This window comes from Zingiber officinale, chromosome 9A, assembly GCF_018446385.1.
Source record: "Zingiber officinale cultivar Zhangliang chromosome 9A, Zo_v1.1, whole genome shotgun sequence".
NCBI classification, from domain to species: Eukaryota; Viridiplantae; Streptophyta; class Magnoliopsida; order Zingiberales; family Zingiberaceae; genus Zingiber; species Zingiber officinale.
Window position 1 is genome coordinate 101636982 of NC_056002.1, and position 23275 is coordinate 101660256.

Genomic DNA, 23275 nt, shown 5'->3' on the forward strand with positions numbered 1-23275 from the left:
GGGACTAAGCCCCGATGAGGGTGACACGCTGGCTGCCACCTCACCTTGACTTTGACTATTCCTCACCTTGACTTTGACTTTCACGTCATTTCTAGGTCCGCTCGTAACATCTTGTATCAGTATAATATTATCCACTTTAGACCTAAATCTCATGATTTTATTTGTAGGCTCTATCTAAAATGTCTCATATTAATAGAAATATCTCCATCTTTTTTTAAATCCATGAGCTCTTTTATATATTTTTAGATTTTGATGGTATTCCTAACCATTATTAACAAATAATGTCAGCGTTTTGAAGGTCAACTGCATGGTTAATTAATCCAACTGTTTATTCATATGTAGAAGTCAACTCCTTAAGAAGCAAAATGAATCATGGCTTCTTAATCAGTAATCAAATACCCAAGTCAATGCTCTCCAGGACAAGCAAACGCAAGTTACCAAAAAGAAAATTGAAAGGAAATTTTGAATCAAACTCATATTTAAAAAACCAAGAATCTTAAATCCAATTGAGTTCTTGAAAATGTCAACTGTGTTAGATTTGTTTTGCAAACTTCGAAACTTTGCATCATTGATTGCCAACTTGTGTTTTAAACAGAATTATGCATTCATATAAAAATGATTCCAGAAAAAAATTTCCACCAATCCAAGAATCCACTCTGCCATCTTCTTGCCTATATAAAATCCAACCCTGCTTCCTCCCTTTCTCCTCAGAATGTTCTGTTCTATTTCTCGTATCATATCTTCATCTTAGCAGCCATGTCTTTTCTCACGGATCTCATCAACCTCAACCTCTCCGATAGCACGAAGAATATCATCGCCGAGTACATATGGTTAGCTCCTTTTTCCTTCCTTTTTTTTTCAATTTCAAACTAAACTACAATGGTTGATGGACTCCACAGGGTTGGAGGGTCTGGCATTGACATGAGGAGCAAGGCAAGGGTATGTTTCTAGTTCCTCTCGCTTGGGTGTCATTTTCATTCTTCATTCAGTATCATTATAGTCTATACTTTCGCCATTGCTAACAGACACTTCCGGGCCCTGTGAGTGATCCAAGCAAACTTCCAAAGTGGAACTATGATGGTTCAAGCACTGGCCAAGCTCCTGGTAAAGACAGTGAAGTGATCCTACAGTAAGCTCTCAAGGCACCTTTATTTTGAATTTGCAATTCTTGGTACTCAAACTTGTTGCCTCTCTGTACATCATCCAGTCCCCAAGCTATTTTCAAGGATCCTTTCAGGAGGGACAACCATATCCTTGTAAATTCCAACTCGATCTTTCCTTTGTTTTCATGTTACTAATGCTAAATTCTCGAATCACCAATCGTGATCACTCACTTCATTAGGTCATGTGCGACTGCTATACACCGGCAGGAGAGCCAATCCCTACCAACAAAAGATACAATGCCGCGAAGATATTTAGCCACCCTGATGTTGTTGCTGAAGAACCTTGGTACTTTGATATCGCCTGAACCTCGTCGACTCGATTGTTTGGTTGTTGCTACTTGCTAATTGATGCCATTCTTCTCCCTTGATAGGTATGGTATAGAGCAGGAGTACACTCTCCTTCAGAAGGATGTCAAGTGGCCTCTTGGCTGGCCGGTCGGAGGCTTCCCGGGTCCTCAGGTTACAATTCGATTCGAAAATCGCCAGTGTTTTATTCTCGAATCTCCAAAGCTATCTATTCTATCTTAATTCAGTTTTTGAAAATTAAATCTTCACTGCCTACAGGGTCCATACTATTGTTCAGCTGGTGCTGATAAAGCTTTCGGGCGCGACATCGTGGATGCTCATTACAAAGCCTGTCTTTACGCAGGGATCAACATAAGTGGCATCAATGGGGAGGTGATGCCAGGCCAGGTATCCTTCGACTCATCGTTGGATTTCTTGAAGCTGAATTTAGGTAACTGAAACTCTATGTCATATGTGCAGTGGGAGTTCCAAGTAGGGCCTTCAGTTGGTATTTCTGCTGCTGACCAAATGTGGGTTGCTCGTTACATTCTTGAGGTAAAACATGAATCAAATCGAGATTCGATATGCGAAAAATCTTCTGAAGAAGAAGTAGCTTGCTCACTGTCATTTGCTCTTCTTGTCATCATCAGAGGATCACTGAGGTTGCTGGAGTAGTGCTGTCTTTTGACCCAAAACCAATTCAGGTGATACTTAAGAGATTAGATTCTTTTTGATTCTTGACTTATCACAAACTTCTCCAAGATCATAATTTGTAGGGCGATTGGAATGGTGCTGGTGCTCACACAAACTACAGGTATCGAGTTTCGTTTCAGCTCTTCATATGCTTGCTCCTTCAACTTGAACACCATCTTCTCTCCCTTTGCTTTTCAGCACCAAATCCATGAGAAATGATGGTGGATATGAAGTGATCAAGAAGGCTATAGAGAAGCTTGGAAAGAGGCACAAGGAGCACATTGCAGCCTATGGTGAAGGCAACGAACGCCGACTTACCGGTCGTCACGAGACTGCAGACATCAACACCTTCATCTGGGTAGGCTTCAAAATTTCTTATGCTCTTTTGAACATTCATGTCTATACTCATGCTCTAACATTTGGCATCATGTACTATGGTTATCAGGGAGTAGCAAACCGCGGAGCATCTATCCGTGTCGGTCGCGACACGGAAAGAGCTGGCAAAGGTTATTTTGAAGACAGAAGGCCTGCTTCCAACATGGATCCATATGTTGTCACTTCCATGATTGCAGACACTACCATCCTGTTGGAATAATGCAGAGTTGCTTCTAATGGTGGAATGTTGGTCTTGCTCACTTTGTGTTTTTGCATGTGATGGTTGCTAAGTTACAGTTCTTGTCTTGAATAATAGAAATAAATGTACTTCCTGTGTGAGCTTATCTCATTTCAGCAGTAGTGTTAAATGTGAACAACAATATGATTGATTACTCACTTTAGTTGGATGAAATACTTTTAAAGTAATCAAGAAAAAATTATCAAAGAGATAACAAGACAGAAACATCATTAGCCTTCAACAAATTAAGTTCTTTTTGGATAAATATGATACTGCAATGGCAAGTAGCATGCCAGTTACTCCAAAACATACAAATTCCTCTTTGGCATCAAAGTAAGCCATAGAGTTAGGAGCAGACGAAACAATGATGGTGTGCTATGTGTTGATGGAGAACTTGTGTTGGCACTGCGGACACTCGTAAAAGACTGTCTGCCCTTCATCGGCTGAACGTAACTGCAAATTCAGATGACAATGTTTCAGGAGCATGAATGCAAACACATTTTAGCCACAAATTATCAAAGGTTTGGTGAGTAGAGAACAAGTTGAAGGATGATCATAAGAGACATCAAGAAATAGGATTCAAAATACCTGTTTGGTATAGTATTCAAGTTGTGGATGATGACACTGTGGACATTCTTCGTTAACCTGATACCAAAAGTGAACTATGAGTTAAGTTGGCAATTGATGAAGTAGCTAAATACTTTTCAGTAACAATGTCTGAGATACTTACAACTGCCCTTTTGACAGCTTCTGCATCAGCAGGTGCATTCTCAAGGACTACAAAAGGCTCAAGTTTCAGCTCCCTTCTCATGTCCTAAAGAAGTTCCCTTTCGTTTTAAAAAGAAGAGAGTTGTCTTCATAGAAAAACGCTGACTATATAAGCACTGCAACTTTTTTAGGAGAAGGCAAAATGCCTGCCCAGTGATATTCTATTAATGTATTCTACACATGTGCAATAATTATTATCAGTGTTAGTTTTAATTGTTTTGGGGTTAACTTATTAAGACCAATAGTTAAATTGATAAAGTAAATAGATTTGCCAACAATGTTTAGAGGCGTTGGTTGTGCAAAAAGGTTGTGTTAATCAACAATTGAAGACACCTAAAGGTCGTCTAGCACATTGGCCAAAATAATCTATTACTCTCCAAGAGACAACAAAAGCATTCAAATGGATGCCTCTGTAGATCTTATGGAGGAATTAGAGAATTGAATTGAACAATGATTGATCTAATCATCATTGAAGCATTGTGGAATGCAATTTTGGAAGGAAAATAGCTTCTTCCATCCAAACACAGTAAACTAGCCTTTAAAGACCAAATGGTAGAGGATTCTTTGTTCAAACAATAAAAGGTGTGGCATTGAACATAACATAAATCCTCTGTAGAAAGTTATCTGTGAAGTTTATCTTCCAAGTTCATTTCCTTTAGCTTGCTGACTGTGAAAAAAAAAGAAGAGTAATGAGGCTTAGTTGAAGGAGTGACGGGAAAAATTGAAAAATCAAGAGTAATGTGGAAAAAAATATTCTAAAATTTGTGGAATAGGTAGATGTTCAGTGATTGAATGATCTGTGTGAAAGTTGAACTGTATGAAATGAAAGGAAGCTCCATTAGAGCCTAGTGAGAGCAAGATCATTTAAACAAAGATGATCCCTGCAATCTCCAACTAGATTGTATCAAAAATTGAAGAGTGACCAACAAGCCCACAAACATGCGGTTTCCATCTTTCAGATTGATTTCACTTCTGTAAAAGTGGACTTGCAGTGGGAAGGTGGAGCTTAGCAAGCATAGGGTCTTATTGACTTAGAAAGACAAAGATATATGGTTGCAATGGTGTCAGTATGTCATATGTGGGTAACTCTCTTCAGTCTCATTGGCCTGATCAAGGCTGGAATTACTTGCCACAATTTTGACCTTTAATCTTAAGCCTAGTGATTAATTCAAGATAGAAAACCATTTGCAATAGAACTAGAATTTTATGCAATGTCAACAAATGACTAAAACAAGGTTTTAGCATTTGGAATGTATTCAAGATGGCAGGGTTTATGGAGTTGTCTCAAAAGATTGGACAGATATTGGATATTGTTTCATGTTTGAGAGGATAACAAGTATGTTTTGGATTTAATGGCGCAAAACATCAAGTCCAGTAAACATGAAAATAAAAATAAAAAGTAATTGAATGATTGGTTATGGCAACTTTGTTCCACAACTCAACAAAAGCTCTAAAATTAAACAAACGCGTTAAAAGGACCAATAAGGAGATATCTGTAAAAATTCATTAATTTGTATTTCCATACTCTGCATGCTCTGTGTTCCTGCACTAACTGAAGTCTTAGGCTGCATCTTGTAAAACAGCTTTAATTGTTTTTGAGGTAAAGCTATGGTCTTCATATTCCCTTGAAATGCATATCAATTTTATTCAAATAATGTTCTCTTGGTAAAAGAAACGAACATCACCACCACCACCATCATCATAGTGTGTTTGTCCTAACTATTTGAGGTCGGATAGTAGAGTAAACAAGTATGCCACACTTGCATAAGAAAATTTCTATCCAATCATTATAGTGAAAATAGAAGAATTTCTAAATATCAGCGGAAACCAAGTAGAACAATTTATGACATGTCCTTTAAGTAGATGGATAAGATACAAAAGTACCCATAATCACATATCATAACAGGACAAAGAAAAGAAAGATTAACTGCATGCTTGCTAGCAAAATGAAGCTCCCTCAGTGATATAGAATTAAAGCTTATGAGAATTACCTCAGCTGTTATAGTGTATCTTGTTTCTTTCCCTTCAATCTCTGTAGAATAATCTTTCGATCAAGATACTTGGTTTAAAAATGCTATATTTAGATAATATTATCTCTATTTAGATACATCCAACATGAATACAACTCCAAAAAATTTAGACACCAGTCATAGGAAAAAGGAAGACATAGCCATCTGAATACAATACCCTACTAGTACAAAGCGTCAAAGAGAAAAGAACCTCCAATCAATTAATTTACAGTCATAGAAGTAAATCCAATATTCCCAAAGTGATGGTTGACATTCTCCTAAACCTACTAAAGTTTCAGAGGCCACTCAATCAATGAGATAACTGCAACGCAACATTGCAAATATGAACTACTAATCATATGAAGAACCTCTTAATCAAAGTACTATTATGCATCAGTAATGATAATCCCAGTTAATCTCATTGGGGTGACTGATCCGACCCCATAAAAGTCTTCCACTAGCCACAAGGGTGAATCGGAAAGCGCACGCGGCGGCCAGCCCAAAGTCCAACATCCTTTGGTTGCGCCTCCCGTTGATGGAAAAATTCCTGCAAATACGTCATAGCTAGGGATCGAACCGCGGGTGGATGTCCTACGGCGACACCATAGGCTCGGGGACATGGTAGGACATCCAGGTTGTGGTACCGCCGTAGAACGTCCAGGTTGTCATCCAGGCACTCGCGGTTCGATTCCAGCTATGGCATATTTGTCAGAATTTTTTCTCCGAATGGGCTTCTAGGTTGGCTGCCGCGCGCACTTCCCGATTTACTCTAGTGGCATGTGAGAAACTTCCGTGGGACCAGGCCGGCCACCCAGGGATAGTCGATGAGGCTAACTGGGTTTATCATTTTCTTTTTTTTACTATGCATCAGTAATGGGGAATATCATTATGAAAGACATAAGTATTTCAAGTTAATTGACTTCAAATTTTCACAACTCAACTAGGAATTTCAAATTTTTGTGGTCGAGTAGAAGATTTATGTTACTCGAGAGATAAACTGCTTTTTATAATAAAAGCATGAAGCAAACAATATTGCAAATTTTCGATCATATTCGATTCAGAACGAGTTGATGAACCGACTTTACCACTGACGTTGCGCTTGAATCCGCAGAGAGGGCATTGGGCAAAGTGGAGGGACTCGAATTTGAGGAGGGTGCCGCACATGCCACAGAAGAGGAAGTCGCGGGCATGGCAGAACGACATCCTTTTTTTCTCCTCCTGCCCTCTTTTTTGGCAGCGTCGAAAAGATGATGGTGCTGTCCTCTGGAGAGTCTCCTTCGAGTTTTCAGGCGGTGAAGGGCGGAGGGAGGGCGGAGCACGGTGGCTTGACTTGGCGGCGGCGAAGGCGAAGGAGGATATGGAAGTGGCCGAGGTTGTTTTCGCCTAATAAAGGACGCAAACGGGTTATCATCATTTTTATTAGAATCCGAACCCGATTAGTTGAGATTTAATTTCGGATTTCATAGAGCAATCCGGCCGGACCGGGTCGGGCTGAGATATGGAATCCTGATCCATTAAAAACCTGATGCAGCACTGTAAAGCGCGAGCGCTTGTGAAAGATTCGTGGAGCAGCTCACTTTGCTTGTCGGCGAGACGGCGATGTGTCAGGAGGAAATGGAGGGCGGCGGCGGCGGCGGCGGCTCCGGAGGGGAGCAGCGGGACCAGGAGACCCTTGAATCGGTGAGGTCGGCGTTGTTCAAGACATCCATATCCTTGGACGAGAAGCGATTCCGCAAGATCGCCGGCTACGACTTCAACCAGGGGTTGGACCTCCTGGGTCTCCTCGGCTCCTTTTCTAGCACCGGGTTTCAAGCTTCCAACCTCGGAGACGCCATCGAGGTCGTCAATGAGATGGTGAGCTCGTGGATCTGCCTATCTTTTCGATCTGTGGAGTTTGTGTTAGCCCCAAAGCCCACCATATTATTTTTAAAAAGGCAATTTTTTTGACGTCGTTAATTTTTACTGATTATTTCAACCCCTGTATTGGGGGCGCTAAGGAAGATAGATTGGAGGCTCTCCCATGAAGCGCCCACGGAAGATTGTGGTGAAGAAGAGCGGAATACTGCATACAGGGAATCGGTGGGTTGCAAAATTTTTCTAGGATTCACTTCGAACCTTGTATCATCTGGAATTAGGGAGACCATCCGATTTATTGTGCAGCACCACATGGTAATTTTCCCCCCATTTTTATGAAAAAAAAAGACCATCTTGTTGAAAATAACAGTTAATTTTTTTTGGAACTATCCGGTTATATTATGAGTTATGATTCAGAATCCACAAACGGCTAGTTCTTTTGTTTCTTGCAAACTTCGGAATAATGGAAAGATGCAAGCAACCCAGTGTTTGCTATAATTATTCTCCTGTTCTGTAGTTTTGCTTTCATTGTCCACAGAGAAATAGTGACAAGATGTGTTTATTACAACTATTTGAACTTGGCTTCATGGATCTTATTCAACCATTACTCGCAAGGTTATACCATTCGTCGTATTTGAATATCGTAATTCATTTTTTACTATGTTAACTGGAGTTTCTTTTATCTCGTGCTATCCCTCACCCCTTCAACTCTGATATTTCAACTTGTCTAATCACAAAATGTGTTTGTTATTTATTAGCACTGCTATTCTACTGAACATAGTTTCTCTTATTATATCATTTATTAGTTTATTCTGAATAGTAGCATTTTTGTTTTATCTTTTTAACAATCTAAATGTTTATTTTAGCACTCTTTCTATGTACTTTACGTGTCTATTTGATGTGAGCCAAGAAGAGGCATTGAAGGGAATTGGGGGACCCATGACAAGGTCCAAGACTAAGAGAATGAAGCAAGCTTTGGAAGGCTTAATAATGAGGCTCAAGGAAAAGGAGGATCAATGCACAATGGAGGCAACAACTAGGTGGATCACATTCCTTCAATTTGAAAGTGAAATTGGACCAACATGAGGACCATTTTCGTGTGCATGCATGGGGGGGTTTTTCTAAAGTGACTTTTGATGTCCTTTGTGGGTTTTTAATGCATTTTTGAAAGTTCCTAAGCTAGTATAACAAATACCATGCATGCACGGTTGCATTAAGCTAGTATTAGGGATTAGTGGTTGCATTAGTGGATAATAAAACTCATGCATGCAAGCATGATATTTATTGCATAATTAGTGCATAGGGGATCTTAAGGGATGTTAAATAGGAGAACTCTTGTATGACAAATCATGTAAGTTTGAATGAAAATTTGAGTTTCTCTTTTGTGAGAGCTTCCTTCTTGTTCTTAGGCAAAGAACTAATTTTGATCTTATCAAGGCAACTTGTGGCGATCAAAACTCCATGACTTATCACTCACCTTCTCATCTTGCTTGAGTGTGGCGTCAATACCCTTCCCCAAGCTGAATTTCAAGGCGATCCATTTACAAGGTTTCTTTATCACTATTGTTTCCTAATGTTGCTTTGCATATTTTCTTCGATGGTTCTATGGGCATTTAGACTAACAGAAACATTAGGAAGAGAGGGATTTTCATTAGAATCAGAACCTCTTAGAGGGGATTCTTTTGATGGAATAGAATTTCCATGAAACCATATTATACTTGAATAATTAAATGGGAAACACTAACTGCACAAAATAGCTACAGAAAATCTTCATTAAGATATTGCGTGTGTTTGGTAGGTAGAAAGTCATGAGAGGAATAGGAAGAAAATTATCTGACTTCCGTTCTTGCTCTAGAAAGAGTATCATTATCATTGCCATTCTAAAGGCTTCTTCAGCCAAATGCTTTAGTTTCTCAAATCCTGAAAGCCATCTTTTTTTCTTAGAAGATTTTTTCCCGTGTCTTGATTGATAATCTTGTGTTATGTCTAGGTTGAAGTTTTGGTGACAACTGCTGGTGGCATAGAAGAAGACATAATCAAGTGTCTCGCCCCAACTTATAAGGGTGACTTCTCTTTGCCAGGGGCTCATCTACGTTCCAATGGATTGAATCGAATTGGAAACTTGTTGGTGCCTAATGACAATTACTGCAAATTTGAGGATTGGATTATGCCAATTCTGGACCAAATGTTACTTGAACAGACTACAGAGGTAGCAATAGGATTAATCACTTAAAGAATTTCATTTAAATGTCACTTGAAATGTTTGTTCTCTGACAGAAGCTGATGTGTATGGTAGCAGAATGTAGTATGGACTCCTTCAAAAGTGATTGCTCGTCTCGGCAAAGAAATTAATGATGAAAATTCATACCTTTACTGGGCATACAAGGTATATAGTACAAGTTATTTCCGAGTTCCTTTTGTCTAAAATCAATTGTTTTAAGGATGATTGACTACTGATTCACTAATTAGCATAGATTATTTTTGCCTATGGCTAGCCTAGTCAGATCTCTATGGGGACACTGTAGCCTTGATTAGAGTTCAAGAATTTAGCTTCATGTCAGAGGCTGTGGCTGTAACTCTTAGGAAGAAGAGACGACATGATGATTGAGGATTTAGACGATCACATCAAAGATTTCCTAGCAATCACTTTTAGGATAAACAGAGAATTTCCTCATCAAGCTGTGTTCCTCCAACTTTTTGAGTCAACTGTGGATCTTATCCCTCCATTTAACTTTACACAAGGTTATCATAGTAACATTCAAATTTCTTAATCATTTCTAATTACAATGAATAGAGATTTATTTTTCTTTTGGTATCCCTCTACCTTTTACACCTACAACCTTAAATGATTCTGCTTGGCCCACTATATAATTTATTAGTTGTCGAAACATTAGTATATCATCTTTGACATGTTTCCTCTTATTTTGTCATATTAATTGCTAAATCTATTACCTTTTTTTTGAGTTTTTAACGTATCTAAAACTAACTTTTTTTATCTTTAACAAATTTATGCCCAAGTTTTTGATTTTATAACAAATCTAACATATGTTTGATTTAACAAATTGCATAACACTTTATTTCAATTGCATAACACTTTATTTCAATTGCATAACCCTTAAAAATGTAGTGTTAAAACTTAAAATGAAAATATACTATATCTTGTTACAAAATTGAAAGTACGTATATAGATTTGTTATAAATGTGAGGTCATGCTAGATTTGATTTGAGAACATTTAAACTTAATGCTAGATTTAACAATCAATCTTATTTTGGACTTTATCTTTTCCGGTAACTCCACAAACCTATCTTTGCATCCTAATCTTTGTTATTTTGATGTTGTATGCGCATTTGTCAAATTGTCCAACACTCTCATCAATAAACTAATCTTCTTGAGTAAGCAACATTTCACTAAAAGATAACCATACAATAAACATCCAAGGTGTCTGTAAAAAGGCAAAACCATAGAATCTTTACTTGAATATAGTCCTAATTACATACTGAAAATACAATATTTCTCTCTTTATTTATAATTTTTGGAACTTGAATCACTAAACTATCTGTAACTTGAGTAGAATGGTGTTTCTGTCTATTGTCCGGCATTGACTGATGGATCACTGGGGGATATGTTGTATTGCCATTCAGTCCGGCATCCTGGTTTGCATATAGATATTGTGCAAGGTGAGAATTCTTCTGAACTCAGCTACTTTTTTCTTCTTTACATCTTGATCGTTGACATTTCAGACTACAGACATTCGAGCTATGAATGGAGAAGCCGTACATGTGGGTCTGAGAAAGACCGGAATCATTATTCTAGGTGGGGGCCTCCCGAAGCACCATATCTGCAATGCCAACATGTTCCGTAATGGAGCAGATTATGCTGTTTATATCAACACTGCACAAGAATTTGATGGAAGTGATTCAGGTGCTCAGCCTGATGAGGCAATCTCATGGGGAAAAATAAGAGGTTCTGCTAAAACAATTAAAGTATGCAATTGTTCCTTCTCCCTTCTTACTTTCTAAGTAGTGATTGAGCTTCTCTTTTTGATAGATGTAGTAGATTCCAGTCTGCAACTTTTGCTCTTTTTGGGTTCGTTTAAATCTTGAACTAATATATGAAATAGTACAATTGGTGGCAAATCCCTAGCTAGATTAACATCATCGTAGAAGACTATGGAGTTGCTTGGCTAGTATGTTTGTTTATGGTCAATATTTTGGTAATTAGATGGCACTCAGTGATAAGCATGTTGCTTGGTTAAAGTGAAAGGGGCATCTTATAAATGTTGTCATATCAGATTCTTAGTAGCTCATGTCATCTTATAGCAGAGTCCAAAGGAGTTGGTGTCACTCAAGTTTGCAATACTGCTATGAACTAAGATGCATGCATTTCGGTTTATGTTTTAAGGCATTGAATGAATCATTAATAAGCTAACAAATTGCTTTAATTCTCTAGTTGCAAATGATGTTTCATCAAAACAACCATATGTTCCATTTTCATTTGCGTTTTAGTTTGTGGCTTGACACTTTGAATGCACCACTTTGTTTCTTCTGTAACATTAACTGAATGTAAAGTTTCTGAATTAAATCCTAATCTTCTTTCTACTGAAATCAAACAGGTTCACTGCGATGCAACTCTTGCCTTCCCCCTACTTGTTGCTGCGACATTTGCAAGGAAGTTTCACAAAATAGCAAACATCGAACCATGATTCGGTATGATTTCCGAATCTGAATATCTGGAGTCGAGAGCATGCAGAAGGTTTTTCAAAAACTCCAGCTGATTTACCTGATTTTGTTCCTTTGTCTCATTGTATTGCTGAAACAGTAGGATTTATATGCCACTTGTATTTGTTAGCAAACTGCTCATGCTTGTTCTTGTTCTTGATACAAAATTTACCCATTTAAGTTGGGTCTTGTTTGGACCTTGCCGACTGGCATGTCGATAGACTGTGCTGAACATGATCCGAGTCGCACTGGATCGGGGGTCAGGCTGCCAGATTGTGCTGAACATGAGTCCTCTCCCTCCTTTGTGCGATTCAAATTCCAACGGGACCCTCTATCCGGTATGGTCGAGAATTTAGGGGACACAGACCACATCTACACAAGGTATGTAAGCCACCCTCGAATCTTCCATTAGCAAGCACCCCTTAAAGCAGCGTTGACTTGACACGACAACAGCTCATTGTAGATTAGATCACAAGATCTAAAGACTCATCAGGATATGGACAAAATCTTATATGCCATTGGCAAATCTGTCCTAACATTCTTAGCCGCAATTGTTAAGCTCCATTTCTGCTTTAATAATAATAAATAAATTTTAAAAAAAACTTTATCAAGTGACTGTTTGTTTTTGCTCCTTATAATTTGAGATATTTCACAAGTAACAAATGGGAGTGAAATGAAAATTTTGAAAAAGGAATTTATTATTGGGTGTCGAGCCTCATGTGTTTTCGTATTCTGTTCATTTCCAGCAAAGATCTGGAAACCGTGCCGAAAAAAGAAAGGATCATAATTAGCCTGTTCTTGAGTTGACCGCGCATGTTCTTGACTGTTTTTTTTTTTTGTTGTTGTTTTTCCTTCGTCTCCCGAAATCCTCGTAGGTAACACGTCAGAGATCATCAACAACCGCAATTGACCGCATAGCTAAAGTTGTATAAAGTCTTCGCTTCTTTACGCGTTGTCGACGCAAACTTTCGGCATCATAAGCCTCTTTCTCGCCTCACCTTTATCCCCGTTCCATAGAGAGATTGGAAGAGCTTGTTATCGTTGTTAGATCTCGTGGAGGTGAAGAAAGTTTCGACCTTTGGTGAGTTCGCCGTTGCTTTGGATCCGGTGAGGTCGTCGGTGAAGAAAAAGGCACCGGAATTGGTGGTTGGGAGCGGCGACGCGGAGAAAGTTCCGAGCTTTAGGGTTTTCGAGATTGTCCGGCGGCGGAGATGATGCGCTCTTTCTTGAGACCGCTGGAGCGGTGCTTCGGGAGGCTTGGCGGAGGAGATGGCTTGATGTGGCATATGGACCTTAAGCCGCACGCGTCCGGCGAGTTCTCGATCGCCGTCGTGCAAGCGAACAACTCCCTCGAGGACCAGGGCCAGGTGCTGACCTCCCCTTCCGCTACCTTCGTCGGCGTCTACGATGGCCACGGTGGCCCCGAGGCGTCTCGCTTCGTCAGCAATCGCCTCTTCCCCCATCTCGATCGTACTCCCCTCCGCCCCCCTCTTTTAGATCCAAATTCGCCTTCAAAATCCGATCTTGATGTGTTCTAACCAGAGCTGGGGCCTCTTCTAGGGTTCGCTTCGGAGCAAGGCGGCGTATCGGCGGAGGTGATCAAGAAAGCCTTCGACGCGACGGAGGAGGAGTTCACGCACCTGGTGAAGCGATCTTGGCCGTCGCGGCCGCAGATCGCATCGGTGGGATCCTGCTGCCTCGTCGGCGCCATCACAGGCGACACCCTCTTCGTAGCCAACCTGGGAGATTCCCGCGCCGTGCTCGGCCGCCGGGTCAGGAGCAGGAAGGCCGTAGTCGCTGAGCGTCTGTCCACCGACCATAACGTCGCCGTGGAGGAAGTGAGAAAGGAGCTCGCCGAGCTGCATCCCGATGATAAACAGATCGTCGTCCACACCCGAGGCGTCTGGCGAATCAAAGGAATCATTCAGGTGACAATCTCGCCTCAAATGCTTCACTTCTTCAATCTTTGCATCGAACAGAGCAACAACAAACACAATTCTGTTACATTATTGTGTTGATAGCTTCTCATTGTTCTTCATCATTATCAAAACCATTGATATCAACAGTTTTGGATACTCCATTTGTGATTTCTATTGCACATGATTCAGGCCCCCGGGCATAGCCGAGTTGGTCAGTACGTGGTAGATTTGTATAAATGGGCAAGAGTCGATTTTCGACGAAACTGGTGGAAAATATCCTCCCACGTAGTGGCCTTCTTGGTTTTCTAATTTACCTCTTACATATGGTTGTGGGACTAACCGTGAGGGGGCGCCGGGCATACTACCTTTTGTAGAAATATTACACATGATTCATCACTTCATTGCATTTTCTAGTTCACTTCTTAACCATTCAAAGTTCTTATCTTGTTAGGTTTCAAGGTCCATTGGTGATATCTACCTCAAGAAACCAGGATTCAGTAGAGATCCCTTATTCCAACAGTTTGTGGCACCTCTTCCCTTGAAGAGGCCTGTCATCACTTCGGAGCCGTCAATTCAGATTCGCAAGCTTACTCCGCACGATTTGTTTCTCATATTTGCATCTGACGGGCTCTGGGAGCAGCTAAGCGATGAAACTGCAGTCGATATAGTATTCAAGAACCCCAGAGCAGTAAGCTCCACATATAGCTAGCTCACTGTATTATGCTAAGAACATTGAGTTTGTTCTTCAATGCTACCATTGCTCATTGATCCTTTAATGGCACACTTGCAGGGCATCGCGAAGAGACTGGTTCATGCCGCCCTGAATGAGGCCGCGAGGAAGAGGGAGATGAGATACGGCGATATAAAGAAAATTGAGAAAGGTGTAAGGCGACACATTCACGATGACATTACCGTGATAGTGATCTATCTCGATCAAAGCTGCCAAGAGAGTCGCCCCAGGTTCAAAGGCAGCCATTACGACTGCACCGACACCCCAGCAGATATCTTCGCCTCCAATTCTAATGAGAATTGAAGCAGTACACACTGCTTTCATTGTGAATAACAACTACCTGTATCTGAACAGCAACAAGAGGGTGTAGATTTTAGGAATTCATGAGGCTTCTGGCATTGTTATTTACATGAACATTGTAGGCAGGATCATTTGGAAGTTATTCTTGTTAAAGATGATATCATCAAATAGTTTACTTTAAAAATTAATCTTTTGGATTCATCATTCAAAAGTAGCAAGAACATGCATACAACTATAAGCTTCAAACAAGAAGATATGGCTGGAGAAGTCTAAAGAATCATAAAGTCAAACAAAGTCTTTATAGATGATGCAATTGCTGTTCCCTCCCAAACTGAGTTCCTCCATTAGACGACAGCAGGCATGTCTTTGAGCCACTGATCCAGGGGTTTTCCGATCGAGTAGACAATGAACCCAATTTCCCTGAGCATTTGTGGGTCGACCACATTACGGCCATCGAAAATGAAGGCTGGCTTCTGCATGCTGTCATAGATCTTCTTGTAATCCAACTCCTTGAACTCATCCCATTCGGTGAGGATGCAGACACCATGCGCACCCTTGGCAGCCGCATACGCATCCCAGGCAACACTCACCTGTTTCACGGCAGTCGGGCTCATTGGTTGAAGGTGCACCGGGTGATCCCAATCGAACTTGCTCATCACAATGTCTCGTTGGATCTGGTCCTCTGTCACCTGGGGGTCGTAAATGCTTATCTCGGCCTTGTCTCCCAACAGACCCTTGCAGACATCAATGGCAGGGGTCTCCCTTGTGTCTCCAGTGTCCTTTTTGAAAGCGAATCCAAGAACAGCGATCTTCTTCCCTGCGACAGTATTGAACATGGAAGAGACAATGCGATTTACTAAACGACTCTTCTGGTAGTCATTGATCTTGATGACCTGCCTCCAGTAATTGGCCACCTCCGGTAGACCATTGCATTCACAGACATAGACAAGATTAAGAATATCTTTCTGAAAGCATGATCCTCCAAAACCAACACTAGCATTCAGAAATTTGGGTCCAATCCTTGCATCTTTGCCAACAGCATAAGCCACCTCTGAAACATGAGCTCCAGTAGCCTCGCAGAGTGCAGAAATCGCGTTAATTGAGGAGATCCTCTGCGCTAAGAAGGCATTGGCTGCGAGTTTTGAGAGCTCTGCAGACCACAAATTGGTTGTTATGATCCGATCATCTGGTACCCAATGTGCATAAACTTCTTTCAAGGCTTGAACAGCCTTGCGGCCCTCTGGAGTCTCCCGACCACCGATGAGAACCCGGTCAGGCATGAACAGATCCTGGATGGCGGTACCCTCTGCCAGAAACTCAGGGTTGGAGAGGATCTGGTAGTTGATTCCATTGCTGTTGTGTGTCAAAATCTTCTCAATGGCCTCTGCAGTCTTGACTGGAACTGTGGATTTTTCAACCACAATTTTGTCAGTCTTTGAAACATCAGCAATCATGCGAGCAGCACTTTCCCAGTATGTTAGGTCAGCAGCCTTTCCTGCTCCGAGGCCACGAGTCTTGGTGGGGGTGTTCACAGAGACAAAGATGATGTCAGCTTCGGCGACATGTTGTTCGACATTGCTGCTGAAGAAAGATTTTTCCCACGGCACTGCTTGACCACCTCATCAAGGCCTGGCTCGTAAATAGGAAGATGATCGCTGTTCCATGCTGCAATGCGGCTCACAGAAATATCGACGACAACCACCTTAATGGATGGGCACTTGAGGGCAATCACAGCCATGGTTGGTCCACCGACATAGCCAGCTCCGATGCAGCATATCTTAACCATGCTTTAGATACCTGCAGTAAAGTGATTAAGAGAATTGCCCACATACTTCTCAGGAATACATTTGAGCAAGATGAAACATAATTAAAAACAATCTAAGAATTAAGCTATGCTTTAACAAATAGAGGATCAATAACTTAAAACCTGCTAACGACTATTTATATCGATATAGTGCCAATGACCTGAATCTAATAGATTGAGAATTTCACAGACGTAATTTGGATGTATACAAATTGAGAAGTCTATCAAACAAACTATCTTGAATATCAGGATTCGATCCAAAGAAACCTATGAACTAGAAAGTTATTACTGAAAATCTTCATCAGCTAAAATGAACAAAGAATGAGTCCACTTGCTACACTTGTTGATAGAAACAAATAACAGATCAACAGGAACAGCACAAAATGACACAGCAAGACTGAAAATAAAATGGATAAAACATGCCCAACTCTCCTAAATAAATAGCCAGTTCCTTTGTGCAACAGACTTTATGTTTCAAATAAACAGTTATACATATCAGATCTAGAAGAAATAGAGATAACTACCTGATCTATGACGTTCTGGGGCACTTGGTTCAGCCAATCACATTACAAACACAGTCCTGAGATGTAGGCAAGTATTGCAGAGGGAAAAAAAAAGTATACAAATAGTTGAAGAAAGAGTGCTCTTATCCTGACCCTACCAACAGCTAAGGGTAGGAAAAGTGAACGAAAAGAGATAAAAGAAGATACTACAAAGGAGGAGTGGAAGAAAGTATGACCAAAAGAAGAAGATGCCACCCCTTCTTAAATAGCAGAATCACTGATATCTGCTCCCTTTCCTTTCAAGAACTAGTCAAGAACAAGGCCAGATTTTACCAGAATAGTTGAATAGTTCAACACGTTTTAGAGTTCTTCAAAGTTTACCGAAACCAACATGTGAAATGGAGTGGAGAAGTTTTTTGTTTGGCCTATTTTCCACCAATAAGCTTCGTAAAAAGGACTTTAGTTGTCAGATATTTCTATTCTATATTCTAGAAATAATAATCAGTCAAAACAATGTGAAATTAAAAGCTTTGTGTGAGGAAGAATTATTTAATATAAATAACATGAAACAAAGGTTACGTACCTTGAAGGGCCTAAGGAAAAGCAACAGATACTGAAGATTTGAATTAAATAGCATGCTCAAACTCAGACAAAGTATAACAAATTACTTTGTTTTTAAAACATTTCACAGACAAATCAAGATCCAAACTCATCAAAGTAAGTATTTTGGATTTTGACCAAGCAAAAGCAAAATAAACAATAGGAGCGCAAGGAATTATGACTGCACCAATATGCACTTCATAAAATCACCTTTAAAACTGCAAGCTTTCGGAATAAATTTTGACAGAATTTTTTTTTATTTTAAAAAAAAAAGGTCTTGGCAGAAAGCCATCTTCAGTTAGAAAAGAAGCTAAATTCAAGTGTGATTTCCAGCATTTCAACCACATTCATCAAGCAGAAGCTTCAGATCCAAGGAACGCAGTGACTTTAAACCTAACGTCTCGGAACTGAAACCATCTTCTTTATGTAAAGCGCAAGCAATCAAACCTATCACCTGCTTGCAAGCACCAAAACTCCGAAAACGAATCAAAGCCGGAGATCAACGTGGAGATGACGGGTGATACCGTGCCCACCAAAATGATCCATTGAAAGAAATCAAAAAGAACTCTACCAGAATCTGAAGGAACAAGATTGGATTTTTGGAAAAAAAAAAAAGGCGAAACAGTACGTGAGCAGACAAAGACGTACCTTTTCCCCCAGAAAAAGTCAAGAGCCGTAGAATTTGAGTGAAATTAGGGTTTTATAGACTTCGAGTTCGAAACCCTGTTTGAATTTTGGTTTCGTACGTTCCTAATTTTTTTTATTTAATTATTCGGATAAATAAATTAATTTTATTTAATTAATCATTTTTCTTTGTTTAAATTTGGTATTTTTAAATATACGCGCCGTGGTAGTTATTATTTGCCGATAATATTGTAAGATACGTGTAAAAATAAATATTAAATTTGAATCATAGTGGTAAACATTAAAAGTAAAGGTTTAAATTTAGTAGAGTAGTTAAAAAATGACTTTCAAAATTAAAAATTTCTACTTACGATTACTTTTATAAAAGTAGAGATTGCAAGAAGATGATTAAAAAGGAGGAGATTTTACTTATGATTATAAAATACTTCCAAAATTAAAAGAAAATATTTATAAAATGATCGTTAATTTTACTATATTATATAGAGTTAAATGTCAGGACTTGGACTATAACTTAAATACATGACTAAAAGATGAGTGAGCATACAAGGAAGGTGAATGTGTAAATATACTTGAGAAAAAATAAAAAATAAAAATATTAAAAAGAAAGACAAAATTGTATTTATTAAGGAAAAACTTCAATAGACGCATTTAAGATGGTTATGTGAAACTATGACAAATATACACTAATGTGGTGATTAGGCAGGGTCCCACCTTGCTGTTGCGTGGAGATCAAAGTCAAGATGGTCAATGGATGAATGTTGTTGGCCGATCGGGGGTTGAGCACCGACCCATCGTCTCAGGTACAGGGAGTAATCAAACTGATGCTCAAGGGACGCGTAGAAGCTGAGCCGAGTGGCTCCCTCGCTCAACCTATGTAACGACCCGACCCTTTTGGCCTCTTGGGCAGCCCTTGTAGCGGCCCAACTGGTGGCCCTTATGTCGTCGGCCCATTTGGCGACCTCTCATGTCGTCGACCGACGATCCTTTGGCCGTGTCGTTACTCACTAGGACTTTCCACCCCTGGCCAGTGGATTTTTGTCTCCCCCAGGATTCGAACTCTAGACCTCCAGGTTTTGTTGGTTGCTACTCGGAAAATCTAATGGTTCCACTGTACAAAAATTTTGTACAAAGATCTGAACATTTTCCTAGCTACCATGTATTCTTTTAAATTAAACTCGGATCGCTTGCGGAACTTAACACGTTTGATCCTAAGTTTAATTTATTTGTTCTTTTAGGTTTAGACTTGGATCTCCTGCGGAACTTAATGTTGGAGATCGGCCGGCCGGCTTGAAGGGGGGGTGGATAGACGCCACCCCCAAATACTCGCTTCTTTCTACAACGTTAGTTTGCGCAGCGGAAATACAAACAAAACAAACAAGCTTAAAGATAAAGGCAAGAAAGAAATGCAAACCAAGCTACACGATCGTTTAACGTGGTTCGGAGATTAGGGCTCCTACTCCACGGCTGTCCGTAAGGTGGACGATCCTGATCCTTCGGTGGATTACTCCCCGGCAAACTCCGGCTAGCTCACGTAGCTCCTTGTGGGTGGAGAAACCTCACCACAACCCTCACAAGAACTCTTTTGACGCTAGGGCACAAGTAGACTACTAATAGAGATTAACCACCTCTATTTCGTCAACTCTAACCAAGCTCCCAAGCTTTGGTTTTATAGGTCACGGGTTGGAAAACCCCGCCTACCAGTCGACTGCCAAAACATGCAGTCGACTGCCCTCAGTGGAAATTCGACCGTTACATCCCAACGGCTCGATTCCATACGAACAGAGACATTCTGTTCGCTGCCAGTCGACTGCACCAGTCGACTGCTAAAACATGCAGTCGACTGCTACAGTACTGCTACAGTAGCACTACAGTACTGCTACGGTAAAACCCTAAAACTAGAATTTTACTCCGAGTGTGCACTCGTACCCTCACCCTTATGACTCACTTGATGCTTCCTTTGCAGCTTTGACCTTTTACCTTCAAGCCTACTTCCTTTGGCTCTCGTCCCTCGGATGCATTCAAGCCCGCGGCTCGTCCCCAATGCCATCCTTCACGTATGCCTCGAAATCGCTTCCCTCGGCCCTTGTCCTCGCTGCCTTGTCCATGGTCCCTCAGATGCTCCATCCTTCACCAGACCCGAAGTCATCCTGCAAACCTGCACAACTCAAATACACATATCAAATACAAGGGTGAACCTAACTTAAACCCTTTGCCCAAACACCAAAACACATGGTCGCACGGACCATTGGGATTGCTCCAACAATCTCCCCCTTTTTGGTGTTTGGCAATACGTTAAGTTAGGGAAAACAAATAGCAAATAAACATGCTAATATATACAATGGACTTACGATGCCAAGGCTACACACTTGGACTTACTCCGCCGAATGGTCTTACGATGCCAAGGCTACACACTTGGACTTACAACGCCGAATGGACTTACGTTGCCAAGGTTACACACTTGGCAACCGCCGTAACAATGCATCATGCATTTGAACATATCCCAAGGCTCTCCCTACACCTACGCTCCCCATGAGCTAGGATTTTTACAACGGACTTTTTAAGAACCTATCCCAAGGCTCCCCCTACGCAAAGGCACTTTCAGGTTTTTCCCAACTAAACCTTACTTCTCCCCCTTTGCCTAACATCCAAAAAGTCCTCCAACAATATCCCAATTGTTGAAAACTTGTCATTCCAATTGACCCTAAATTTGTGTGTTTATCCCCCATGGATTTCATACACTTGTATGAGTTGACTTGGTCAAAATCCAGTGCTGAAAACAATTTCAGACTGGTATCAGTCGACTGCAAGAAGTGCCAGTCGACTGGTCGAGTCGACTGGTGCAGTCGACTGCTAAAACTAGCAGTCGACTGGCACAGTTTTTCAGCCTTTTTCAGCATTTCTGACCCAATTTCAGAAATGCACCAATAATTCCACAGACCTCCAAAAATCCCCAAATTTTGTGGAGAGATCTATTTTAGCCATGTCTACTTGGGAAAAATACATTCAAAAATGTATCTATCACCAATCCCAAGATTGACACAAAACTCAAAACTAGCTAAAAAGTTCAATTGAACCTTGACCTAAAGTCCTAGTTTTGGCTTCCTCTTGATGTATTTGCCCATATTAACCCACAATGCATCCCTAGCATTGGTTTATATGGCATTTATACATCCAAAATCAATTTTCATGCTATATGACCCCAATTGTCATATTTCTTGCATGAAACATAAACTAATTGTGCCAAAACCCTAGGTTTGAGACTCAAGTCCGTCTCCAAACCACTTGGCACATTCCATGGCTTGTCTAGACTCCCAAGTAAGACCCACCTGAGATCCATTGGCCATGGGTCCCAAATTGTCTCTTAGAGCTCCCCCTAGAGCTCTTAGCCTTAGCCACCTCCCTAGGTGACTCATCCACAATGGCTAGGCCACATCGGTCCAACCCCGGTGACACTTGGCCTACAAATCTAACTTTCTTAACCTTGGACACTTTGTCCTTGGTTAATTTCTCCTTACCATTAAATGGTTTTCCCTTGCCATTTATTGGCTTCTCCTTGCTATAGTCATATGCAACCCTAGCATAAGACTTTCCCTTAGCTTTGGAGGACTCTCTCTTGCCATGATCATTTGCCACCCTAGCACATGATCTCTCATTAGCCTTAGAGGAACTAGATCGGTATCCCAAGCCCGATCTATCATTGTTGGGTCTTTGGCTACCCAACATCATCCTTAATTCCTTAGATCCAACATTGAATCTCTTAAGGAATTGTTCCAAACTATCAAGCTTTCCCTTAAAGCTTGATTCTCCTTCTCTAGGTTTCTAACCCTAGAGTTAATTTGTCCAAATTGGACATTCCTAGACCTACCCTTCCTAGGCATGTGTCTCCCCTTCTTGGGATTAATGCCTTGGGTCTCCCTAGGTCTATTGTTTCTAGATTTTTCATGCATATATTTCCTAGGGTTTTGATCTACATTAACCCTATTCCTATCATGATATTTAAATCCAAAATTTTGCATGGGTAAATAATAACAATTATTCCTAGCATGCATGGAGGAATTTAAATTTGATTTTGAATTTAAATTTGGGTTTACCTTACCCTTTACCTTTGGAGCTCCCCCTTGACATGAGCCCCTCTTCTTCTTCTCCCACTTCTTTAGATGCTCCAACTTCTTGAACTCTCCCTTCCTTGAGCATCTTGTGTGGTAGTGTCCAAGTTCTCCACACGTGAAGCATCTAATGTGCTTCTTCTCTTTCTTCTTCCTACAACTCAAATTAGATTCTAAAGGAATTGAATTGAGTTTAGGAGATACCTTCTTCTTACTCATTGGACACCTACTCTTGTAGTGTCCCTTCTCATTACATCCGAAGCAAATTATGTTGTTCTTTGACTTCACTTCGATGGAGGTGCTTGCTATGTTTACTTCCAAGACTTCATCTTCTTCACTTGTCTTGGAATCTTCTTCAATTCTTGAGGATGTAGATGATACCTCATCTTCCTTCTCCTCCTTGGATATTGAGCGTGACTCAACTTCCGTTTGCTCCACCTCCTCTTCTTGAGCTACTAAACCCAACTCCTTGGGCTCCACATCCGATTGGTCCTTCTTCTCCTCTTGGACCACTTCATCACTTTCTTCGGATTTTTCTTCTTCTTCTTATGTAGGCAAAAATTC

General features: G+C 40.5%; 4 protein-coding genes and 1 pseudogene across 11 annotated transcripts; 3 read left to right on the forward strand and 2 right to left on the reverse strand.

Annotated features, from left to right (window-relative positions):
* Positions 1 to 681: 681 nt before the first annotated feature.
* Positions 682 to 2865, forward strand: LOC122020713 (glutamine synthetase nodule isozyme). The gene is made up of 12 exons (XM_042578725.1): positions 682 to 830; positions 900 to 939; positions 1026 to 1129; positions 1208 to 1256; positions 1343 to 1449; positions 1535 to 1622; positions 1728 to 1856; positions 1929 to 2003; positions 2099 to 2152; positions 2225 to 2262; positions 2340 to 2499; positions 2587 to 2865. Exons 1-12 carry the CDS (start codon positions 757 to 759, stop codon positions 2734 to 2736), a joined length of 1068 nt encoding a protein of 355 aa, XP_042434659.1. The 5' UTR covers positions 682 to 756; the 3' UTR covers positions 2737 to 2865.
* A 96-nt stretch (positions 2866 to 2961) lies between these two features.
* Positions 2962 to 6884, reverse strand: LOC122020714 (DNA-directed RNA polymerase I subunit RPA12-like). Its single transcript, XM_042578726.1, has 5 exons — positions 6617 to 6884; positions 5514 to 5554; positions 3485 to 3568; positions 3343 to 3399; positions 2962 to 3207 (listed from the first exon to the last, which is right to left on the reverse strand). Exons 1-5 carry the CDS (start codon positions 6732 to 6734, stop codon positions 3130 to 3132), a joined length of 378 nt encoding a protein of 125 aa, XP_042434660.1. The 5' UTR covers positions 6735 to 6884; the 3' UTR covers positions 2962 to 3129.
* A 161-nt stretch (positions 6885 to 7045) lies between these two features.
* Positions 7046 to 12301, forward strand: LOC122021374 (deoxyhypusine synthase). 8 transcript variants are annotated; one of them, XM_042579496.1, is made up of 7 exons: positions 7046 to 7385; positions 7529 to 7700; positions 9376 to 9594; positions 9685 to 9771; positions 10958 to 11063; positions 11134 to 11369; positions 11999 to 12301. In XM_042579496.1, the coding sequence occupies exons 1-7, from the start codon at positions 7378 to 7380 to the stop codon at positions 12086 to 12088; spliced, it is 918 nt and encodes a 305-aa protein (XP_042435430.1). In that variant the 5' UTR covers positions 7046 to 7377; the 3' UTR covers positions 12089 to 12301. The 8 variants fall into 8 exon arrangements, with proteins under 8 accessions (XP_042435430.1, XP_042435431.1, XP_042435433.1 ...); XM_042579497.1 differs by having other exon boundaries at positions 7529 to 7610; XM_042579499.1 differs by having other exon boundaries at positions 7533 to 8425.
* A 563-nt stretch (positions 12302 to 12864) lies between these two features.
* Positions 12865 to 15216, forward strand: LOC122021375 (probable protein phosphatase 2C 78). Its single transcript, XM_042579501.1, has 4 exons — positions 12865 to 13574; positions 13665 to 14032; positions 14475 to 14711; positions 14814 to 15216. The coding sequence occupies exons 1-4, from the start codon at positions 13316 to 13318 to the stop codon at positions 15054 to 15056; spliced, it is 1107 nt and encodes a 368-aa protein (XP_042435435.1). The 5' UTR covers positions 12865 to 13315; the 3' UTR covers positions 15057 to 15216.
* An 8-nt stretch (positions 15217 to 15224) lies between these two features.
* On the reverse strand, positions 15225 to 18602 carry LOC122021373 (annotated as a pseudogene).
* Positions 18603 to 23275: the final 4673 nt, after the last annotated feature.